The 25,815-nt window shown below is 38.0% G+C and overlaps 1 protein-coding gene across 1 annotated transcript in view; it reads left to right on the top strand.

The window, feature by feature from the left end:
* DNM3 (dynamin 3) overlaps positions 1 to 25,815 on the top strand; it is a gene marked incomplete at both ends in the record, with an annotated part of 132,383 nt that overhangs the window by 63,955 nt on the left and 42,613 nt on the right. The window contains one exon of the mRNA XM_010024630.1: positions 19,857 to 19,966. Coding sequence (XP_010022932.1) covers positions 19,857 to 19,966 — 110 coding nt within the window. The remainder of the gene's footprint in view (positions 1 to 19,856; positions 19,967 to 25,815) is intronic.

Here is a 25,815-nt window from a genome sequence, read left to right as displayed (position 1 = left end):
TTGCATTTTTTGGCTGAAACATTTTGTTAATTGCTCATTTTAGTTGCTTGGGTGAGTGAGCAAGCCTATTAAATCTTCCAGTAGTTTTAAATAATAACTTTATTTTTGGAAGCTATTTTCTATTAGCTGAGGCAACAGAATTATTGTCTTGGCAGCCAGAGCACAACATATGTAGCAGAGCAAAAATTATTAGGAAGGGGATCAGAAAACATCAGGCTGATAGTTGTCATGAACATTTCTGTTTTCTGCACAGAAGCTCTCCCCACCCCATAACTTTGAAGGCAGTTTTACCCTGGTCTATTTTTGATTTGTAGATAACCTGCCACTGGGGAATTGTATAGTAGATGCACTCTTTAGTTCCTCTTTTCATTTGGGCTTATCTTACTCATAGGTCAGATCCATAAAGAAATGGTATTTGAATTCATTCTATCTGTCTTTATAATGGTAAATGAAAGGCACTAATATTTGAACACCCTATTTTGGAAGAATTACCATAATTCTTTCTTTTGCATTAATGTCCTTTATCTGCCACTAACAAGGGCACAGACCGCTATCTGCCCAAGCAGTAGATGGAGCTGTTAAATCATCTAATAGCTTGCTTGTATTTCAAGTATTGCTGTCTGTCTGTCATAGAATCATAGAATGGTTTGGGTTGGAAAGGACCTTTAGATCACCTAGCTCCAACCCGCCTGCCATGAGTAGGGACACCTCGCACTAAACTATGTTGCCCAAGGCTCTGTCCAACCTGGCCTTGACTGCCAGGGTTGGAGCATTCACAGCTTCCTTGGGCAACCCATTCCAGTGCCTCACCACCCTCACTGTAAAGAACTTCTTCCTTATATCTAATCTAAACTTCCCCTGTTTAAGTTGAAATGCATTACTCCTTGTCCTACCACTAGAGTCTCTAACGAAGAGTCCCTCCCCAACATCCTTGTAGGCCCCCTTCAGATACTGGAAGGCTGCTATGAGGTGTCCATGCAGTCTTCTCTCCTCCAGGCTGAACAGCCCCAACTTTCTTAGTCTGTCTTCATACGGGAGGTGCTCTAGCCCTCTAATCATCCTCGTGGCCCTCCTCTGGACTTGCTCCAACAGCTCCATGTCCTTTTTATGTTGAAGACACCAGAACTGTACACGACAGAACTGTCTGTATACATGGTTGTCATCACCATTGGAGGTAATGTTCGCTCTTCACAAGCGAGTGAATATACATCAGTTACAAGCCATAGCTCAGGGGATTTTGCCATGATGGCATCTTGGCATATATAATTGGAATAGAATGAGAATATTCCTGAAGGCTTATGTCTCTGAAACTTGATGCCATTTTCAGCATGAGTACTAATTGTGCTCTGGCTGGCCTCACTGAAGGTCCTGTAGGTCCAAATGGGAAAAGCCAGGCAGAGAGTGAGTACACACATTGTAACTGGTAACACTGGTCTAGTATCTACCACAGAACATGTGTGCAGGGAAGCACTGTGTATGTCCTGTGGATGGAGGCTGGTATGGATGTGCCTCCAGTCTGTCTGCAAGAGTTTTGACTTGGCTATCTGGCTTCTGCTAATCCTGAGTAAGTGACCATGGCCCTTCTTTTCCAGTTAGGAAAGGTTTCCATGGGGATAAACAAGTATTTCCAGGGAAGTGTTGTCATATGGGGCCTTAGCTAGAACACATCTATTTTACAATTGCTAGAATGGGGGACCTCAACAAAATTAACACACTGAAACACGAATAGAAAGAAATAATTTAAGTATGAGCTGGCATATGCTTGTGTTCTGTTAAAATGAAATTTGCCATTTTCCTATCCATGGAGTCACTTAATGAGCAAAGACTGGGGATGATACGAGGATGGTCAAAAGCAGCAGTGTAAGAGATGACAATGACTCCAGTCTGAAAATAAGGGTTGTACAAATAGGAATGTTCTTGCTTGATTTAATAGTGTGGGATTAATCACTGCAGATGAGATAGATTACAGGACTGGGTACTGTATCTCTTCTGTTATTTGTTTTCATATAACTTCTAGTCAATCCTTGCCTATTGATACAGTGAGTAGCTGTTATGTGATACATCATCTTTTATGAGAGACATCCCATGTGCTAATCCATGTTTCTAATGTGCTGTTTATCTAAATCTTTTCCTTTTGGTTTCCCACTTTTGCACTGCCATTTCAATTTTATTACCAGGCTAAAAAGTGGGAAGTAAACTCAATGTAGTGGTTCAAATAAGAAAGAAGAGTCTTGTTAACTAAAACATAAAATGAAAAGTTGAAAGCTATGATTCGGTTCCTGTTTCTACTGTTTATCTTGTTGTTAAACTCACTGTAAGGAGATATTGTCAAGGTAAGATCAGACTTCAGTCTACAATTTTGTTATCTGTTAGATGTAAACAAACCTTTATCATAATGAGAAAGCTAAGGGGAAAAAAAACACCTCTGCTTTTGACATCGTGTATTTGACGGCATTTTGAAAGGTAGCAATTCCTTTCCTGAAACAGATCAGTATGATTGTGAAAGCAGCAAATGCCAGATGATAGAGGAACTAAATCTAATGGACTACTACGGTGCCCACAGCAGACGGTTGGGCAGCATTTGGCTCACTCCCTAGCTTTATGAAACTGTTTATCTTGCATGGGTTACTTTTTTCTTTTCTGATGCAGCTGAGGGCATCCATAGGAAAGGATTCCTGGAATTGCACTGAATTGTTAGTCTCAAGGATGCTTGGCATCGGTGGAGGTCATATCTTAAATACGTGCTTTGTTTAAAGAAACTTGTGTTTATCAGCTTTCACAGAGGAAATGCAAAAGTCAGTCACTTGTTTGATTTCATCTTCTGTTTAAGTTTGAGAAGACAATATTCACAAACATAGCAAATTAATTTTAAAGCTACAGAATGGTAGTTGGGTGCTTAGAGGAACAGTTAGAACCTTACAGCACTGAATAAAGTATTGTTTTTGTTTTAAATTAAAACATCAAATTAATCTCTCTTTGTTTGCAATCTCTCACCCATAAAATACTGTGCATCTTCCCTTTAAGATTTCAGTTTAGTAATTAATATTTATAGAGAGGGCTTAGATCCCTTATGAAGTGCAAAAAGGAAAAAAATAAATGTTGCTTAAGCATTTAAATGCCAGTGCTCAACAATGGGTTAAAAATGCTGCATTTTTTTGGTAAAGTTAGAAGCCCTGATGGGTGGAGTATGGCAATGGGCGTTGTAGTGTAGATGGGTTTGCTAACCCTTTACTGTACAGCTGAAATACAAAAAGACTGAGACCAGCAAGAAAGTGGATTCTCAGGAAGCTTTGTTTGATGAATCCTGTTTAAAAACCTTTCCTGTGCAATGAAATCTAGAAAAGAGATCTAGTGTTTCCTGCTGCAGGAGGAACAAGGATTTTAACCTTTTTCTAATCATGTCTTTTAATTGTAAATACTGTAGGAAAATCATTGCGAGAACAGCTTTCAAGAGTTAAGAAAGCTCATTAGCAACCAATTGCCAAAATATCTGTTTCTACATACTCTACCCAAGTTGGAATAATTAAATTAAATGCAAGATGGTTTTTACATCTGGTTTTAAATCTGGAAAAAAGTTGATACAGACAGATACACTGGACAGTTTAATTGCTGTAGTAAATTTGCAGTAAACGTTGTGGAAATAATATTTTCTTTTTTTCACTGTGAAGATGGGTACACCCTTACATAAAGAGAAGCCTGCTTCCTCCTTTGTCTCATTGTTGAAAACTCTTAAGTTTTCAGTTATGTTTTTGTAATGAGTAACTACACATAAGAAATCCCATCTGTATGAAAAACTATGGAAAGTGCATCCACAGAAGTGGTCAATAAGCTCTGCTGCTAACAACAGAAACTCTAAGAAGAAATGCCTTTTTATTATGCTTTTAAAAAACAGCCTCTGAAGATTCCACATGGGTGCTTTGTGGGAGGGCATTCCACACTGTGGGAGCAGAAAAAGTGCCTTCAGGCATCTGAGGTAAAAATGTGAACAAGGACTTCAGATATTTATAGTTGTATTGCTCCCTGCTTATGACAAAAAAATTGTCTCAACAGTTTAGTTTATAAAACAAGCTTAATTTGGGGATAACCAACACTTTATTGGCAGAAGTTACATGAAACCTGGAGTTCTAAGTTCTCTATTATTTCCCTAGTGAGCTTCTTTGCTGCATATGGTGCACATGTTCCTATAGCCTTCAGGTAAGACATGTGAAATGATGCTTTTCTGCTCATTATTTGCCACTGAGATGGTGGACCAAAACCCTGTCCTACCAAATGGAAAAGATGAGTAGCTGCTCCTGGGCTAGGCTGGTACCCAGCCACGAGGGAATAAAAGAACGTGTGGAGCATTATTTTCCAGAGTCTTGACCCTTTTGTTTTTGGAGCAGAACCAAATGTTGACCTCTTCTCTGTAAGATGTAAGTGCTTCTATGGATTGAGTCTCCTGCTCAGCTGTACTTGCCATTGTGTGGTGGAAAGCCAGTGCCCCTCTTCTTTGGGTTTGGTTTGTACTCGCAGCTTATTCTGCAGACCAGCAGTTCTCGTGTTCGGTAAGCACAGGGTGCTGTTGCCTTTCAGCCTCACGCTGATAAGTAGTTGCAGCTTTTCTAGTAAATAGAGTTTTTTAGTTCTGTCCTTTGAGCCCATGTCATGCCTCTGTCTCAAGGACTTCTGCTAACCTCTAACACACCATTCCAAGCACCTTCCTCAGGAGCATGACATAGGAGCTGGGACTTTAAAAAAGCAGTCTGGAGAGAAAGAACTAGTGGATGCAGCTCTAGAGCATGCAAAATTTTCTGCACTGGAGTAGAGCAGAGAGGAAAAGAGAATGTGCTTAAAATAGAAAAACATTTGAGAATCTCTGAGTTAGGCTGTGTTTTCAATGAAGATTGCGTGTTGTTGTGTAATAGCTACAGTGTAAATAGTAGGGTAAAAGTAGGGCTTAGTTCCAAGGAACCCTTATGCTTTTTAAGTCAGGCTTGCATTTGTTCACTCTATGTAATTTAGATAAGAGGTTTACACATATTAGTTGCAGTTTTTACTCTTATGACTTTAAGCTGTTGATTCAAAACTGAGGCACTTGAAAGGACTGAAAGAATGAGGGGGGTATAGTATAAACTTAAAAGTTTGTATTAGTGATTCATTTTTTTTATTTTTTTTTTCCTAATATCCAACCGTAATGATTTTTACTGCTTCTTAGACTTTTTAGTGAAGAGTAATGTGAAAGATGGACTGAATACTGGAGCTTTCTCGACATAGAAACCTATTAACTGCCTGTTAATACGTTTCCTCCTCAACCAAGCAATGGGTCAGCTTTTTCTATGGTGTCTTTCTTTTAGTTAAAATACCTCATTATCATCAAGTCCTGTACTGTGAATCATTATAGTGATCACTGGAAGTCCTGGCGATGGTGATGCACATTTCTTTGTTCCTTAGTTTTCTTAGTTACCTCCAGGAGCATTTAGAACATCTCTCTTCCTGTTTGGTGTCAACCCCACATCAATACATGTGCTTTGGATATGAAAGATGATGCTTTCCCAATTATTTTTTGTCTGACTTCCTAGAGAAGAATATGAAGATATGTCAGTGTTCCAGATTATGTGAATTATTCCACTCTGTTAGATCAGTTAAGTAATAATTTTGATTCTGTACTGAAAAATTCTAGCTTTTCCTGTTTATTTTTTGTGCCATTAGTAAGTCAGTCCACAAACATTTTATTTACCTGTGTAGCAGTTTCTGCCATAACCCTTTGCGAACCTTACTCCCACGTCTCCAGCCTCTTGTCCAGGTCACTGTGTTATACTTGTCAGTAGGTCTTTCTATGTTCTCATTTTCATCTTTGAGATACTCTGACCTGCTTGAAAGTCCTCCTCACTAGATTCTTCTCCCCCACACTCCCACCTCCCCTTTAGGATATGGGTAAATAAAGATCAAGTGTTGTGATTCTGTAATTAACATTTTTTTTCCTTTTTAAGCAGTGTTTTTTCTGTGTGGATGTGTGAGGGCAGTGAGAATTTTCTTAGACTGTGAAGCAAATTGAGAACTTACAGCCTAATTCAAATTAATCAGACGTGTTCTTATGAAACTCAGCACCTTACGTCAGTCTATTTTGTGCTAAATGATCCGAATAACAAAATAATGAAGATCTTTTCAATCATGTTGCTTAAGATGAGAGAATTTAGAAACCACTGGTAATTAGAGTATAATTATTTTAGATTAAGGGGCACACACCTGTTACTATGTATAATTTTTCCTTCCTTTTCAGTGAGCAAAAGAAAAATTCCATGATGTGTTTCTCTTTGAGATGATCTCGTATCCTAGCGTTCCCAAAGGGTCTGGGATTTTGCTTATGCCTGCTGAAAATATCAGAGGCCACTGTGTTCCCATGTTTGCTTACCTTGAAGAAGGAGGTAGTGCTTGTTTACTTTGTAAGACTGTGACCTTCTTGCAAAAAGTCCCTAGAAGTAGTGGTCTTCGTCCGTGTACAATCTGTGGCCAAAGTTGTCTTTGCATTTCAGTAGTTCCTATCTTTAAAAACACTTCTCTCACCAAATGTCCTCAGCAGGAGATGGGACAGTTGAATGGGGAACTGGCATTGAATGCAAGAGGAATAGGGGTTTGCCTGTCAAGACTCTGCGTGGCTGTCAAATGAATTTGATTTTAAAATCTTAAGGTTTGCGTACTTGGACTAATGAGTTTGTTGGTTTTTTTCCCCAGTGTCTGAATTATGTTCTCGTCCTCCCCATCTCTGAAGTGCAATTTCAGGGCAGATTGAAATGTATTTGAGGTATTCTGTTTCCATTAGGGAATGTGAATTTCTTTTAACAGTAAATTTTCAGGTTTATAGCATTTGGTTTTAGTAGTTTTTTGGTGGTGTGGTTTTTTTTGGTGTTGGGATTTTTTCTTTTTTCTTTTTTTTTTTGTGTAATGGCAATAGTTCTGTAATATATTTTATGCAAGTATACATGTGTTTATCCTTGTCTGTTGCCATGTACTTTTCCTAATAGTAATTATATAGTTTGGTAATGCATTGGTATAAAAACTTCATTATTTGAAAGTATTCAAGTGTAATATATTATTAGACATGTAAAACAAATCTAAACTGCTAGACAATCTTATTTTTATGACCTTGGAAATTTTCTCAAAGGGGAATAAAATATTATTCTAGCAAAACAAAGGAATTGAGAAAATAATCAAGATATACATGCTGTTTGGGTAATGTAAATGTAATGGGATTACAGAAAATCAAATTGCTGAATACGATGTTTAAATAGCTCTTAGGCAGACTTGGAATATTTTTAATGAACATTTTATTTCAACATTTTATGTCAGTATTTATGAGGCTTTTGGAGGGCAGAGGGTGAACTAGCTAAAATGTTTTCTTTGTTTTGTATTGTACTTTTTGAAATTTTGTTACAGACAACTTTGCAGTATGCTGTCCTCGCTGCTTTTTATCTGAGTGTCTTGAAAACAAAACAATAGGAAAAACTTTCCTCTAACATATTCTTTATTACTTTAGAACACATTAAAAGATGATCTCTGTTGATATTAGAATTAACTGTGTGTGAAATGAGCTCATTGAATACTAATGAGACAGTTTACACCAGTAAGACGTAGTTGTATAAATTCACTTCTCAGAATTGATCCTAGAATAAATATATATGTGGTAAATGATAAATTTGGGAGTTTTAGTACTTGATAGCTTGTTTCACTATTACAGATTCCTTTCTGAAATTTGAGTTTGTACCTATATTTTAAGTTAGCTATCTTCTTTTTACTTGGATTTTTGTTGTCACCATGCCTTTTTCACTTTGAAACAATCTCAATACGTCAGTGTTAGAAAACAGTTGTAATACATTTTTTCCAGCAGCAGTCCCTTTTGGTTGTAGTATCCGTAAAAGATAAGATGCTGAGGAGTAATGGAGTATATCTTTCAAAGCACAAGTAATAAGTGTTTTGAGATAGTGTTTAAAGGGAGGAAAAAAAAAAAAAGGAAAGGAATTTGGTTTCCTGCCCAGAGCTTTGACTGACTGTCTGGGAATTCAGTGCCGTATGTCATTGTTATGTAGAATTAGTGTACATACTTTGGAGTGATTCTTTACAAATATAATAGTGTCCTGTAAGTTTAGTGCCATGCCAGTGTATTGATAGTCTATAGTATTTGAGTGATCATTAATGAAGTATATATTCCTGAGGAAGTGCTATGTTTCCTAACAAATATTTCACATTCTGCCAGAGAAGCAGAGGTTTTATCTTTCTCTCCTGTAGTACTACTGTACACTATAAAAAGTCAGTGGTTTTGCAGGCGTGTTTCAACTTTCAGGTTTCAATATGCATGTTTTGTTGTCTTTTCTGTGTTTGCAATAATGTCACTACCTCTTTCATTTTCATTGTTTACATGTCTGAAACTCCTGGAGAATTTCTAAGACATTGTACATTTCATAGGTTCTTTGAAACAGCTGAGGTTGACCAGGTGTAGACAGTTCTGTTGGAGCAAAAATTTACATCGTGTTTACTGATTCTTTAAAATCCTATTTTCATAGTATCACTTCACCACCAATAGCTATCCAAGCTGCATGTTGAAAATTTTTAGAGCATGATAAAGGTAGTTCTAATGGCTGTTTTGATCATTGATTAGAGGATTTTTTTCTTTTTTTTTCATAGTTAATAAAGAGCTCTTTCTTTTCCTTATTGTGTTCCTGGGGAGTCCAACTGACAGTATCTTAACAGAGATGATTAAGTGAATGCAAGTGTTTGTCATCTTAGCACAACTTCTAGTCTACACAATGGTATATTCAATTTGTATTTTCCTCCCTAAGCGCACAGCATGGAATAGAAGAGGGTGTTAGGTATGAATCAGAGTAATACTTGATTGCAGGAATCCAGGCATGGGAGAACTGGAATTCTTTAAAGATGATGTTATTTTATACAGAGGAGAAATGACATGTGCTTAAATGTCATGGCAATGAAAGACAAGGTTTGGCATTAGTTTGGATTGGAAAAGGTACAGAGAAAAGTAGAAAAACAAAAAAATATTTTTTAAAATTATTAGTAGGGATGTTATTTTGTGATAGCAAAACTGCAAGATTCTTAATCTGGTAGTTACCAAAGACCTCATCCACCACACAGAAGCAAGGGAAATGCCTCCTTCTTCCAGGTGCTGATACTCTTTAGAGGTACTCTCATTGCCCAGTTTTTGTGCTCATTGCTGTGAGCAGTGATGATGGAGTCTCTGGTTGACTGAGCCTTTGTGACTGCCTTGATGGAAATTAGTCTGGCAATCAGAAGCATCACGGATGTTGTCTCCTAACTGTAGCACCCCACCTCCCTCCAGTGCCTTTCGCACTGCACAGTGGCAGTCCTGCTTTGTTCGTAGGTCTTGGTTGTGGTGATCTGTCTCTTAGCAGAAGTCTCTAGCTGTTGCCTCCAATGTAGTGAAACTAATAACACATGACTGAAGATTTGCTTTAAGTTTATGCTTGCAGATTGTTTCCCTAGCCTGTGTCTTAGCTATATGCTCTATTCTAGCTGACCACAAAACATAGCTTTGGATAATCTGTTACTGGCCATAAGCATTGTCAGCTCTGGGCCTGCAGAACTGTCTTCAATGCCAAGTATTTGACAGTCCCTAAAACTTCGGTGTATGGGTGTTACCCTGTCACTCTGATTCAGCAGGGACACAGAGGCGAACATGTATGGAACTGACAAAGGTGATCTGTCAATACATTAAACAAGTTCTGCCATCACACAAAATGGCAGTGATGACACTTGAACAGTTGTGGTTATTTCAGTTTGAGGTTGTCTCTTCCCTCCCAGAGGAGCTGCTCTATGCTTCTCCGAACTGTGGTACCTCCTGACAACATCTGTCTAAATTCACCATCTGACATGATATTTAAAAGGGAGCGTGTCACAAAGTCTGTTTGTTTCAGTTGTGTGTTGTTAAGGTATGCTGTGAGCTTAACGTACTTTCTCTTTAGGGTGATACTGGAACAGGACCTCTGTATGCTTTATACCGCTGCAAGTGAACGGCTGAGCAGAACAATTGAAATAGCTAGCAATGTGTTGCGTGTCCTTCATGGTACAAGCATTCGAATGTGAAAAAACAACATACCATTATCAGGAAAGAGCTGCTTGTTGGTGAGCAACACTTGGATGTTTTGTTTTAATAGGCAGCATCTGCAGATTGAAAACTACCATGTTTGACAGCTCTCTTACACATGCTTCTCTCCACACATACTCCTAAAGGTAGGACTCAGTAGTAGACTAGCACTGCCTAGCACCTTGCAGTCACTTTTTAAAATGACAGTAGCTTTAAAAAATACTTTGATGTTGCATCTTTTGTCACTGTCCCCTAGCTCTTGACTGTTCTCAAGGCTAATAGTTTCATGATGACTTGGATGTTCTACTAACTTCTTTCTCCACATTCCCATGCCCATGTTTGAAAGGTTCCTTCTCAGTTCAGGTTTTTCTATAATCAAGTCTTGCATCCCCACTCGTGTTCAAGTACTTACTGGGGCAGATGATGTACACTGAGAAGTGACTTCTGTATTTAGGGGGTTACAGTCTAGAGACAATTTAAGGTCAGTTTGAGGAACAACTTTGGCTAAGAGCTTCAGGAGTGTTTCAGTCTGTGACAGTTTCATGGAAACAGTCTCCTTGATAAATGTTTCTAAGGACACATCAATCTAATAGCTATTAATTTCCAATGGCAGAGGGTTGCAGGTTTTCCTGCACATCACCGTAGTTAATTTAGGATATCTTTTGTCAAATTCTGAGGCACATTTCAAAATCCACTCTCTTGAACATTGAATGGCATATGTTATTTAGCATTTGAAGTTAACGTCCTTGATATAAAGTAGAATAGTGCTTGATGATTAAGGGACATCCCCAGGACTGCTTATTTTACAAACACCCCCCCTTCACCCCCCCCAAATGTTGTTATGGTAGAGTAAGTGGGTGGTTTTCTCACTCTTTTGTTATAAATCAACAGTTTTTCTTTGAAATTAGGAAGCCAGAGTGTATTTATACATTTTATATAGAGCAAGGGGGGAGATATCTTCAGACAGTTGTCTCAGAAGTTAATGTTTTCCATGATCCAAGATTCTTGGATTGCTAAAAAAAAAGTACCTTTCAAAAATGTACCTTTCAAAAAATGCTGCTCTAAAAAAAGGAGCAGTGGTGGGGGAGAAGTCTTGACACCAGAAGCTTTGTCATCCAGAGTTTCTCTCAGAGGTCTGGAAAAAGTCTTATACTTCTGGGATGTTTTCCAAAATATTTTCAGTGACCATTGCCACAGGCGTGAACTTCTTAATGCATTTTGCAGTAATCTCCACCACAGTGAAATTGATTACCGTCTGAAAGCTTTTAATGATAACAAGCAAGTAGGGCAGCATAAAAGCCATGGACTAATTTGTGTGCGTGTGTTTTGTTGCATCTTTAGGAGTCTTGCAGAGACAGATGTGTCGCCTCAGGAAAATTCTGCTTAATGTTTTTTACATAATTATGTAATTGCATATTTATCATTTTGATTTTATTGAGAAGGATTTTTTTTTTCCACACACATGCATACACACAAAGGATCTAGTGTCTCTCCATATACTTCAATAGGTATCCAAAGAAAAGCATCCAGTGGCTTCCTGAGTTTGAGCTTTTCTTGGGTTCATTTTATAGAAAATGAAAAGCATTCAAAAGCTAAAACGGTCTTAAGAAAGGCCTTTCCAGCAGGAAACAAGGATACTATTGCACAGGTGTATCTTCTTCATGTATCTACCAAGGAATTTCAGAAGGCTTATAAATGAGAGGCTTTCCTTTTATATGCAAGTTAAGGGAGTCCAGGAAGACGAAAATACAATTAAACTTATTGTGGTTTTTTTCCAAAATGTGTACATACATAAAACAGTATTTTTACACACATATGAAATAAGCAAAATCACAAACAGTATGAATGAAAAGCTGTACCCAACTGAAAAGCCAGATCTCCCAGGAACTGGTATGTCGTCGTCACTCTGAGCCCTCTGCAAGCACAGAGATTCCGCACCAAAGCCCTTCATCCTGCAGTATTGCTCCCCCAAACCATTGTGATTGTTGGATGATCTGTAATAGGTGAAGAGTGAAAAATAAAAACTTGACCAGCAGTAGAGAAAAACAAGCTGTCATAAGCAGGCTTCATTGCAAGGGATAAAAAGGTCAGAGGATTCTTTTTTTTCCTCCTCCTCTACCTTCAGAGCAGCCACTAGATGCATCCAGCAGAAGTTTTCTAGACTGTCAAATGGTTCACCAGTCGGGAGTTTCTTTCAGTTTTAAATGCCAACACCACTTCAGTTCAGAGGAATTGTTGGCTTCTTTCCCAGACAAGATTTCCCAAATTCAAAATGACCTTTCAAGATTCTAACTAATAGGAGCTAACTGGAGATTTCCTCTTCATCAGGCCCTTTCTCGGATTGATCCTTTTACTGACAGTACATCCCCACAGCACAGACCAATGAAAGACCAGCCCTTCTACTTGTGATAATAAGCACCTCTTTGGAAGAGGGGCAATCTTAAGTCATGTTGAATTTGTTATGTATTCCAGAAACTATTACACTTCTGTTTGACACACTGATCATGAAAGGCGCAGGGAGTTCCAGTGAAATAACTGGATTTTTATTTTATTTTTAATCTAGCCATTCAGGCTCTGCACTAATACAATAAGATGCCTGCACAGCTACCTCTCATTATTGAGGGAAATGAGAAATGAATGATGGAAAAGCTGTTTATCTAGGTACTGTAACATGGAGACTGCTGTGCAGGCAGCAACAATGCTTGGTGCATTAGTTAACTCCCACTCAAGGGCCAGCTTGGCTGCTCATCACTCAGCATTTCCCAAGGATTCTGGATGTCCATTGTTGTGTGCTGTGACAATTCTCTCCTCTAGGTAAGTAGAAGGTGGTATTCAGAGCTGCCCAGCTCTGAGTAGGTAGATTGTGAGGTTCTGCTTTGGTGTGTGAGGTATGAATGCAAGCTGGAGCTTCAGCTCCCTGTAAACCCTCAATTAAAGTTGAACAGCTGTGCTACAAAATAATGATGGAGAGACATATGACTTTGTCATGTAGTATTGATGTCTTTCTGTGAGGTCTTGAAATGTAGCAGGATAGCAAACTCCAAGACACCAGTAACCACTTCTCAAAAAGATGAAGTATTTCAAATACAGAGTTGTGTGAGGCCTTGTGGTCCTATTCCTGAAGAAGTTTGTGCAGAAGGAAAGTGAAGAAATGAATATGATTCTAGTTCTTATATGAGAAAAACATTGTGGGAAATGAATAACACAGTAAAATGAATGACAAGACCAGACTAAGGACTGATTTAACATTAGCATCAGGTTTAATCCCGTAGTTGAATTCAGAAGAAACACCAGAGATGTAACAAGCCATCAAGCCATTTGAATTTTTTTAATAATACGTTGTGGGAAAAGTTACCAAAAGATCGGGGGGAAAAAAAAAAGTGCAGGAGTACACATAACTGCATAGAAAAGGTATTACAAGTGCAAAATCTAAAAATGTAACTCAAACCTGGAAGAGCTTGATTATTTCATGAGAGCTGCAGATTCTATTGAAGATTTTGTATTTGTGGCCTCTGTGTTGTGCTCCTTTCTTCTAACAGTCTGGCTTATTGTCCAGTGTCACATTTTCGTATTGACATTTTCAATTTGGAGCTGTCATTTTGTTCTTTAGCATTTTCCTAAAATTCTCTCTCTGAAATGCTGCATAATAGTTTTTCTGTGTCTTTGTTGGTATTTAATTATCTATCTATCTATCTATATATCTATATGTGACAGCTCTCTAGTATGTCATACTGACTTATTCTTGTCAATATTGATACATGTAATAAAACTGCCTCCAGGCAATGTACATCCTTTGTGGTACAGCACAGCTAGAGTTCTCCTGGCACATGGTGAGAATGAAGCAGGAAGGAGAATGGTAGTGCAACATGGGGTGTAATCCACCTGGCTGTGGAAGTGTCTCAGGGAGTGAGACAATATTTTTTCACTTTTTGCTCAAAGTTTTTATCTGAAAAGTTTCACCTGAACACACGGAGAATCATCTGTATATGTGAGAGTGCTTCTTGATGCCCATATGGCTGGCTTTTTTGAAGGATCTGAACCTATGGGGGTTTGAATTTGGTTTCAGAGGTAGAAGAAAAGAAATTATTGAAAAAGTGCTTGGCTTCAATGCTTTCTCATCAACAGCTAAAGCTATGTAGGAGTTGATTGTAGAAGACTGGAGGGAGAGGTGCATAGGTGAAAGAAACATGGTCTTCTCATCTGCAACTTATTAAGTATTATTTTGCTATGCTTTTCATAAAAATGTTGAAATGTTTATGTATGACTTGTTTTTCTGTTAAAGCAGCTCCTTTTTCTCTTTATAGACAATTTGCAATTATGTTTTCCACAGCTGTACCCAGGAGCATGTTCAGGCCTGAATCCCACATTGCTAGGTTGTTTGTAACAAAATAACTTGCTTTGTTTTTCTTGAAATGTTTATAGTAATAGTAAGTATCTCATGCTTCATTCTTCAGAGTATGCTTTAAATCAAGTGTGGTAAAGCCAAGACCATTGTGAAGATGCTGTGTGGCTTTCTAAACTGAGAGTGAAAAATAAACTGAAATAGAAATACAGTGAAGTTCTCTTGCGTATATTTAAAGTTAGAATATGGTTAACTTTTGGGTATTGATTTAAATACCAGAGAAGTTGCTATAAGGCATCTTAATAGTTGTATTTGCATCAGATGCTACCACAGAGTAGGCTATTCTGCACTGGCAGAATTCTGTACTGGCAGTGAGAGTAGCTTCAAGGTGTAAACAAATCTGAGCCTTTCGTTTTCAGGACTAAACAGGCGAAGTTTCAGCTCACCAGCAGCATTTCCATACACTTTTTTTTTTCTCTCTTCTTGCTTTCTTTAATACAGATTGCTCAGGCTCAGCAGGTTCACAAGCTACTGCTTCTTGTGTCTATTTCTGTCTCTAAAATGAGGGTAGTGATCCAGCCATCTAAAATAGTACAGGATGATGTAGAACATCTTCACTTTGGTATTGTTTTCTGCCTCCACTGCTTAACTGCTTCACCAAATAGTTGCTCAGCTTTAGTGTTCCATCTACACATTTAATACCCTGAATTCAGGATACCTTAATGATGCCCTGCCATCACTAGCTGCTTGCAGAGACAAGGTCTAGCATGATGCCAGTGAGTCAGGGAGCATTAGGCCTGAGTTACCAATGTGGAAACAAATACAGAGAATAAGTAGTACAGTGTCAGTCTGGAAATCTAGTTGAGAGGCAGAAATGCCACTCTTTTTATTTGTTGTTCCCGAACTTTAATTCAAACTGTCCTTGCTCAATTTATGATTTAAAAGTAGTTCACATTTTGCCCCGTTAATGCCCAATACTTGTTAATGTGTAATACTAATTAATAGAAGAGTCATTTCATGGCTATCTGTATTTGCTATCAGTGTGCAGTAATTACTCTCAAGAGCTGTACTTTCAGTGCAAATGATTCACAGAATGAATCCTCCTGTAAACCAGCCTTTTTTCCTACTTTTCCAGTGTGGCCTGCACTTCCAGTTGTGAGCTTGATTTCTTTGAACTTGTGCTCCCCACAGTTGACATAGACACATTTTGGCTGGTGTCATGACCCTCTGGTTGGAAACTGGTGTTCTAAAAAGCATAACAAAGCAGTGAGCAGACTGGCTCGATTCCTCGTAACTTAATTGAATGTGTGAATAGGCCAACACTCAGGGTCAGACTTGCCCTTCAGAATCTGAACATCATATATGTGAATTGTCCTGCATGGATTTTGCTTCTGTTCCTCAGGATACAAAATGTGGAGTAGAGTTTGTTCTGCATGCTGCTTTTGCACAGCAGCCATCTTGAAGTGACAAATAAAAGTGAGAATCACCTTTGATAACTGGAAGAAGCTGAAATAATTTAACAATCTCTTTTCTATGTAGCAAAAGGTTTCTGTTCCCCTTATAATCCGGTTAACTGACATTGTGTCCAGGGTTTATTCTTCTGCTGTTCTGATGGAGCCCTGCAAAGTTCCAAAAGCAGAGAATGACTTCTGCCTCAGGCTGAAAATGAAATGAAGTTCATTAGTTTGGAAGTGCTGGCTGAGACTTTGCTGGGGGAAGGGAGCTGCTGTTGTATTTTTTTCATCCCTAGTGCCATTTTGAACTTCAGCAGTATTTATTTTTAGTACATTTAAACACTGCATAAGGAAGGGGCAGTTGTAATATGGCATATTTACATCGTGCTGTCAGTTCTTGGCAGCTTACTTGCCTGTCAGAGAACAGAACTAGTCCATTAAGGATGTGAGTGCTACTTATGCCCACGAGTGGTGAAACATCGTCTCAAGGGTGGAAAAGCCTCCCCAGGCTAGCAGGTTTGGTTTGTTTTTCTAAGGTGCATTATGGGTTTTTTTTTTTATCTTCATGTCACAGAGACAGGAGTGGGCCATGCTGCCTCCCACTTTTTCCTTCTCCTCTAGTGTGTATAGGAAAAAGAGAGGCAAAGTCTCTACATGAGATCAGCATGTGCTGGTTTTTCCCCTCATGTCATGCTTAAATTCTCTGCCCCATTATAAAAATAAAAATCTATAAATAAAAAAGAACAAATGCTGGGGGCGACAAACTGGACCCACAGTTATGTGCATGTCGTCACTTGTAGAAGTGTGCCTAGCCCCATTCCTCCCAGGCTTCATACATTCCCTGTTTCTTATGTTGCCAGCCTCTCACAGGATGGGAAACATGCACAGATAGTCCTGGCTGGAGCTTTTTTCACTGTGCCATAACATAATATTAATTGAGCTAAGGCTAAAGTCATGTTGGGCTTATCTGCTGTTGAATTAACTCATGCTCCATTTATATGTATTTCTTTACTTTGTTGTTTTGGGGGGGTGGAAGAAGGGGAGTTGCTGGGGGTTTTGCTGCCACGCTTTCATATTGCAGTAGTACTTTCATCCTGAAATTAAGCCGTATTTAGGTCTGATTTCTCATATGTGACATGCTGTCTCTGCTAGCATCAAGCATAAGCACCCTTACGATTTCCCTTTCTTGGAAACTGCCCTGTCTCAGCATGTGGGTAGGAGGCCATGTAAATAAATACCAACCACTTCTTGGCTTTCAGTAGGCATTTCCTTTTTCCTTGTGGCTACAGAAGAAACACTTTCTCACAGTTTGGCATCAAACATTTATAAAAGTTTCCTGCTTGTGGATTTTTTGTTTAGACAATCAGATTCTTAGTATAGTTTTTTCATCAGTTTCTATTTTTATTCATCTGTGGTTGCTTGCTTTGTCAGTAAATAGTGTCTGTCAGAACAAATATTTCACCAGAAACTTCTTAAATTTCTGGTAATCAATAGTAAATCTTTATAAACATATTCTGTAATGGTGAAAGTTAACTTTTAAAGAATAAAAATTAAGCTTATCTGTTCTTAGTTAAGATGGACTAAATAACATTGATATTTCTGCCCAAAAGATGATTTTTAAATTTTTTTTTAATATCTGTAAGCTGTCTTAAATGTTTGAAATGGAAAACAAAGTATCTTACATTACCATGCAGTCCAGCTTTTAAATGGGGAAAAAGAAAATTGCCTTTAATACAAAATTTAATACATATTCTCCTGACTCATATACTAGGATTTTTTTCAAAGTGCATGTCACTGTCATGGCACCAAAACTAACACAGTGTTACCTTTCAAATGCTACCAGAAGTACTTAGAATGTAAGTTTATAATATCAAAATAGACCATGTCAATAAAAATCAGTATTAGAGGACAGCATTTATAATTTTTATACATAAATATCTGATCTATAAGTTATTTATTTTTGTTTACCATGATTTACTTGCTTTTCTATTGGTAAATTGAGAATTTACTTTGCTTACTTTTATTTATCTCTGAGTGGATGATACTATACTCTCCCTTCAGGGAAAACCTGAAAGTTTCAGAGAGTATATATTCCCTGGAAGTGGAATATAGATCTCAATGGTGATAAACAGCTATAGACTGACACAGAACTAGACTACATCAGAATTGTTAGATGAGAGCAGAAGAATATAAATATGTATGATCTTTTGTGGGTAATAATTTCTGGGATTGCTAAGCTAAAGTTTGAAAATCCATCAGGCACTTTTTCTGTAATACTCCCAGTCTGGATTTGACAACTTTTGTATTCAACAAAGCAAGACAGTAGAAACCATGCTTTTCCAGAAGGGCCTTTGAAATATGCTTTTTCCTCTACTGGGGCCTGTTATGAAGCTGTCTAGGAAAATGAGCCATTGTTGGACACGTCACTGTATTTTTATAGTTTCACTCTTAGGTGCATTCTCATCCAGTTTAGTTTTGCAATCTGCTGAAGCTTAGCCAAGTTGAATTACATCTGCCTTGACAGTACACACATCTCAGTCTAGCTAGAACTTCTTCTAGTTTTGTGCAGTGGAAGTTACTTCTGTTTCTTCTAGGAAGTATGTATTAAGAAAAATGAGTCCTAGTTTGTTTTGTCCCTTTTGTCCTGTTTTATGGCATACAATAAACTATTATCACATGCATACTTCTTCCTTGAGCCAAACACCATAACTGATGTCCCAGTTCACAATTCTACAGCAATTGCAATGGGTGCTAGACTTCACAGCTAGTTCTGATGGCTTAACAGAAACCAGTCAGTCTTGCTCCATGTTGGCAGATAAGGGACTGTGAAGGAATCCTAAGCTTTCCAACTTTGGTGATTTATTGAACTTCCTTAGAGTCACTGGGTAGCAAAATTCACGAGAACCCCATCTGGTATACACTGCACACATTCCAGGGCATAAATCCTTTCCCCACTTCATCATTCCATTGCTGCCATGGTAATGGCACCAGCCTTAACAGTACCTTCATAGTGTTAAACTCTGTACTACATTAGTACTTTTGCCAGCATTTTATCGTGATGTGCAAAAAAGGATTGCGGGTATGAGGATGCATGTGTTGCCCCTCTTGTCTTTGGATCACATCTGCTTAGCACCAGATGTATTTGCAAAGCAAAATGGAGAGGCTTGCCCTGGTTTGTCCATCAGTACAAGGAATTCAAGGAAGTTTAGCACAATGGAAATGGCTAATAATCTTCAGGCTCTTTTGTTCTGACATCAGAAAGTAGCTTGAGAGTGTTACTAGTCCTTAATTTGGAATGACAGGAAGCAAGAAACCTAGAAAAGGTGAAATTATAGTGATTGTGCAGTAAATAAGAGTTGTGATGAAAATGCAAAAGGAGTTGGCTACAGTAAAAGCGAATAGATCATTCGTGCTGTTTGGAGAAATAAGCTGGTTAGATTAGAGTCTGGTTTTATTTGTATACAGTATATATAAAACCTCAATGATAGTACGATTTTGATTGATTTGTATGATTTTTGTATTTTCCATTGGAGAAATGAAAATTTATGGTGGGGTAATCAAATGCTACCCATAAATAATTAATAATAGTGACTGTAGATAGAGATGATTTTTATGTCCACAGACATGGAAGAAGAGTTTTGTATTGATTAGACACTTCCCTTTTAGTTAAGTTTGACTCTTATTATAATTCAGAGGAATGAAGAATAATAAAAGTAGATGCTTATGTATTTGAGAGGGGATTTGCTTTTTTAACTGGGAAATGTTTTAAATGGGTTAGTGAAAAACAACTGGAATTCAGGTTTCATTTCTGTTGCAGGTATGTCTATGAAAGATAAAGAGACATTTCAATTTTGAATATACCCTTATGATAATAAGTGTACTGAAGTCATTACCAACTAAACAGAGTTTGCTGAAATAGTGTTTGAGATTTCTCATATAGTGTCGTTTTAATCTGTTTCTTTTCTAGGAAAAAGAGAAGAAGTATATGCTTCCTTTGGACAACTTAAAAGTGCGAGATGTTGAAAAGAGCTTCATGTCTAGCAAACATATCTTTGCATTGTTTAACACTGAGCAGAGGTAAGAAAATGTGCTATTCTGCAGATACAGCCATAAAAATGTACCTATCTGAACATTTTAATAACTGGGAGTGCAGTTGTGGTATTTCCACTATGTTGAGTGAATCTTGACACTCTTGATTTGATTTATCTGCTGTTTTGCAGTTGCATAAATGTGGAATGAAAGGTTAGTGTCCTCCTAGCCACTCAGGGTGAAACTGCTCCATGATTAGTCATCTCATTCTGTATGGGTGAATAATCATCTCCTGATCCTATTTTTGTTTTGTTTGGCAATCACCTAGGCTTACCAAAACATTCATGACTTCTGCACCTTGTGACCAGATTCAACTGGTGTAAATCACAAAAGTGTCATTGCTTCTTACTCCCTCCAATCAAAAATCTTGCCTGTCTGTAATGTTTGGAATCATTCTATTGTTTGTTTGGGTTTAAATACTGCTGAATGGAAAACAAATGATATTCCTCTGCTTCCCTAAATAATAGACTCTTTGCTTTGTAGTGTTTGCTTCACACTTTTATTTTCAAGCTCCATGCTCTGATTTAAGTGATGTGGGTATTCTATAGCAGCCTACTTCTGATGCACCACCTATTCAGATTACTATGCACAAATAAGGAAACATGACAACACTTAAAGACATAAAAATGACCTGCAAATTTTATCTTTTTTAATTGCTGGGGAGGTGCATTTGCAGCTGTCTCAGTGGAAGTAAAATAGATTGTAGTGGTACCATGTATAGATGCCCTTGTTTTACTCTTCTCCTGCTTCACACCCACTCCCTGCTTGCATTGCCAAAACTTGGCAACAGATGATGCTCAAGATGATGAGGGCTGGATGTGGCTCCCTGTAGAGCCAGCTGTTGCTCCTGAACTGGCCAGATATAGTCCTTTCAGAAGCAAGCAATGTTGCTCCCTCCCGCAAAACAAAAGCAAAGCACAGGATTTCTGGGCTGTCAAGTTTCTCTGTCAGAAACGGGAGGATGCAGTGTGAGTCTTGCTCTGAACTACATGAAGGCTTTGCCTACATCTGCTGACATCTCAGCTAGCCTAGATGTGGACACTGTCTGACAGGAGATGCCCTTTGAAAGTATGTCACACACATACTTGCTGGGAATAAGATTTCAAACACTTGACCGCTTGCATTTTGGGAGCACAGAAGAAAGCTTTTGAAATACTTTTAATGTTTTTAAAAATATAAATGATCTTCAGATACTGGCAATTAATGTAATTCTGATTATTCTGCTATAGAGATGTGTGAAACGTCCTAACATTGCACTTACACCAATCAAGAAAGAAAACTTTGTTCTGGTGACTTGATATGAGCTGTACATGTTAAGTTCCTTCCATGAGAAATCTGTTAATTATTACTTGTTGTTCCTCCTGTGTTTTGGAGGATCAAAATATAAGAATATTTTAATAAAATATAAGAATATTTTGATTCAAATAATCAAAAAATAATTAAAAAATAGTCAAAAAATAAGAATATTTTCATAATCTTAATCACTGAACTGCTGTGAAAATCAAAGAGAAGCATACGTTTCTGTTGGCAGGTTTGAGATTTATTTGGGTGTAATATAGCTGCATGTTCGCATTTTCACTGGATATTCGTACACAATGGACAGCACAGATTTCAAAATCAGATGTCTAAAATGTTTGCCATGTCTGTAATAACCCTGCCCATTTGGGCTGTGAGTGTACCCTCCAGCATTTGCAAGCTGCTCTAAAAACATCCTTGTATCTGTATAGGCGTGTTGAGACATGACAGCACAGCAATAAGACAACAAAATACCTTTGCCTTGGGAGAGGCTGTTTATGGAGTCTTCCAGCTTAAAAGGAGGCAGAAGTTTTTCTAGAAGAAATATTTATTGAATTCTAATCGCAACTCATTCCTCTGTTACTATAAAACAGCTGATTTTTTTTTATACTTTTAAAAACCTGCCTGCTGTTTTTTAAGTTTTTTTGGTCAAAACAAGTTTAGTATCACTTTCCACAGTTTCCTAAATTCATAGATTGTGTCAGCAGAATCAGGGACACTGGGGCTTGAGTAAAGTGGCCTGGCCCTCAACTGGGGACTGTGTTCCCTGTCCCAGATTCTTAGGGAAACTGAAACTGGGAATTGATAAAGATCTGTTGAAATAAGAAGTCTTGTTGTTGTTTTACTTTGTCTTACTTAAGATTCTGAATGGGGAGTGTGTGTGAATATGGCTTCTTTTTCAAAATTCATATAAAAATTAACTTAGTTTCTGATTGTTGGGTTTTTTTGAGGGAGGATTAAGGGGAATGGTTGTTTATTTTGTGTGTGGGGTTTTGTTTGTTTTTTTAATAATAATAATTTCTTAAGGTTTATTAAAACAAATTATTTACTAAAGTTTATTAAAAAAAAAACTTAACTGAGAAAGAAATCAGCTTTCTCTTTCTGAGTTTGCCCACTGAGGGTTCTGGCTATGGAACCATTTTGCTATTTAAGATGTAGATCGTTAAAGAACAAAGGCAAAATCATATGTTCCAGCTTCCATGATAGCATGGAATATTATTCTGTGTTTCCCTCCTTACCAATCTGCAGCATATCTTGATGTTCAATTAGAGTATTTTAGTTTTCAAGCAAAATCCCTTTAGGAGAAGAATTTTAATAGGCTTGTCTCTTTTTCATTCCCAGCCTCTCACTACATAGGTATTTGCTACAGCCATATGTTTCTGATACTGTACATTTCAGTAGTTTCCTGGACTATACACTGCATTTTTTCCATTTATGAAAACCTTTCCAGTTCTGAAATGTAGTTACCAGGAAACTGCTCATTTCACTGCATAGAAGGAAAAACCATCTTGAGTTAGCTGAGGCCTGGGGATAGATGCAGAAGGAAACTAACGGTATCTGTCATTTTGATTTACTGCAGAAGTCACCAGTTTTCTGGCAGGAATCAAATTTGACTTGGTAATGTATAGTAAATGGAGACTGTGACGATTGATTTCACAGTGAAGATAAATTCTCATGAAATGAACATAATTGTATGTTTATGAAAAGGCTGCATTGTGACATAATTAAATTCTTTTCCTGTTATTTTCTAATTAATTTTTTTTAAAGGGCAAAACCCCAGAAAACTCTTGGTGTGAAATAGATATAGTATTGCTTAAAGAATTGGGGTGACTAAGTAATTTATTTAAAGCATTTGAATGGGCCCAGCTACTTAGTTTATAGACACCACAGAACACCTTTGGAGGAGGACTCCTTTAGTTTACGTAGCTTACTTACTTTAGCTTATTTAGCTTTACTTACTCTAGCTAACTTTATTTTAATACCTAATACTAGATATTTTTGTTTAAACCCTAACCCTAACAAGTATATTAGAGTGAGTGCCCTTTGACTCCTGGATCACTTTTGGCTGTATCCATCTACATGAGTCTGCCTTTAAGCAACTGAAGTTGAGCTGTGGGGTCAAGTAGTATGTGTCTAAACCTAAAGCTATCAAGAATGTGAGTGCTATTTTGTGTTAACCATCCTTTTCTCCTCCACAATAAACTGCTGGCAAGTCTTTTAGATTGGAAAAGATATAAAATTTTTGAAAATAATTATGCTGTAGGAAAAACCCTAATGTTTGTAATACTGCTGTAGAACATAATGTGAGGCTGTGTAGATGTAGCTACTGACTGACTTTCTTACGCAGAGTTAAGAATGGAGGTGAGAGTATTTTGTCAGCGCCTGTGCTTATACAAAGTAGATTAACCAATGATGTCCTGATTGATGAATGTGTAAGACTCTTGTGCGAAGCTCAAGAAAAAAACAAAACAAATTCTGCCCATCCAAGAAAGCTTACTTTCCTTCTAGTATTTCATTCCAAACAGTTTGCCTCTTTCCTATATATTTCCTGTAAAAATAACTCACTGATTGGTGCTTTTTCTTTTAGCTTAGTGGTTTAGTCTGGAACAAGAACTACAGTCTTAAATGTGCCTCTCTAGGATCTATGCAACAGTCCCATAGAATCAAAGAATGGTTTGGGTTGGAAAGGACCTTAAGATCATCTAGTTCTGACTCCCCTGCCATGAGCAGGGACACCTCACACTAAACTGTGTCACCCAAGGCTCTGTCCAACCTGGCCTTGAACACTGCCAGGGTTGAAGCATTCACAACTTCCTTGGGCAACCCATTCCAGTGCCTCACCACCCTCACTGTAAAGAACTTCTTCCTTATATCTAATCTAAACTTCCCCTGTTTAAGTTTGAACCCATTACCCCTTGTTCTACCACTAGAGTCCCTAATGAAGAGTCCCTCTCCAACATCCTTATAGGCTTCCATCAACCACCACCCCCAAGTCCCTCTCCGCAGGGCTGTTCTGAATCTCTTCTCCATCCAACCTGTAGCTGTGCCTGGGGTTGTGCCAACCCAGGTGTAGGACCTGGCACTTGGCAAGGTCCCTCTCTCCCAAATTAAGAAAAGTAAGCAGTCATTCTTTCCCGTGATCTTGCCCACTTGACTACAGGATCCACATGGCACTACTTCACTGGATTTTGTGTTATTCTAAAGTAACCTTTTGCCTTTGCAGTAGAGTAGTTGCACTTTTTTCCTGATTTATGGGCCAATAAATTGTATTACTGTGTTACAACTCCATCTAGATGGTGCTTCTCTTGTAACTAAAGAAGGAATGATGAGTAAAACTCTTTTTTTACTTCAAGTGGAGAAGTAGCTTCCTTTCCATCTTTTTTCCAACTCTGAAGAGACTCTTTTTTTTTTTTTTCTGTGAAAGAAGAGATTCTACTAGGTAAAGATGTTTGGGATTATGTTGAAGTGTTTGTTGAGCTTTATTCCTCTTCAGGCTCATTCCTTTCCTTGGAAACAAAGAAGCAGAAACAGTGTGTGAAATTCTCCCTTGCAGAGGCAGAATCCATCGAGTCTTCCCGTCTTCTACTTTTCTGCCCAATCAGGATCCAGGTGAACCTGATAATTTTCTCACCTCTGTGAGAAAGGGGTGTGTTTGCTTATTCAAAGCACAGAATTGTTCCTGCTTGCCTTCACAAGAATAGGTTCCCAAGAGCCCAATGCTTCTCAATAATAAAGCAGTAGTGTGGCAGAAACTACAGTCCCTGGGACAGGCTCATTGTAGAAACAGATCCTTAATCTGTGAAACAGATGAATGTCAAGAGGAGAGCAATCAAAAGGAAGTTTGGAGGGCCCACGATAGGACTGCAAATAGAACTGCCAGGTGATAAATTTTAGCTACTGACTCTCGAGTACACTCTGTCAGGAATCACACTGCACAAGAAACTGTGCTGTCTAGTAGGACCCAGGAAAGTATGCTATGTCTACTAAGTGAAAGGTATTACAGTATTTATTTTGGGTGCATGGTGTTGGCTGAGTGATGTTCTAGAAGTCTTCTCTGGAACTCCAGATACGCTAGAGCTCTAAGTACTCAATTTCTTCTTATGGACAGGAACTGGTTAACTGCTATCCGTACATAAGGGAAATTGGGCAAGAGCCAAAATAAAGGGAACTAGTGAAAGGAGACCGGGTCAGAGGAGGTGTTGGATGAAAGCCAGGCTAAAGGAGAAAGCCTAAGATGAGATGTATGTTTAGTTACTGTTTTTGAATTACTCAGAAAGTTAAGCCTCAGGAAGAGCTATTCAGAGCTCTCTCTGTTAGAAAGGGAAGAATGAGAATAGATTTAACTAAAAAACACCACAAATTTAATCCAGACAAAAGCAGCTAATATTTGTAAAAAAACTTCTAAGATGCTTGTGAGTACAATATTTAAGAATAGAAAAAATATACAAATCCAAGGCATAACTAGCCTTTATCCCCCGCGTCTATTACGTAGAAAAAAAAAAGTTTGATTTGTTTTTTGTCTTTTTGGTTTCTTCCCCCCC

This window comes from Nestor notabilis, unplaced genomic scaffold (assembly GCF_000696875.1).
Source record: "Nestor notabilis isolate BGI_N333 unplaced genomic scaffold, ASM69687v1 scaffold14681, whole genome shotgun sequence".
Lineage (NCBI taxonomy): Eukaryota > Metazoa > Chordata > Aves > Psittaciformes > Psittacidae > Nestor > Nestor notabilis.
This window is presented reverse-complemented; position numbering and strand designations above follow the sequence as displayed.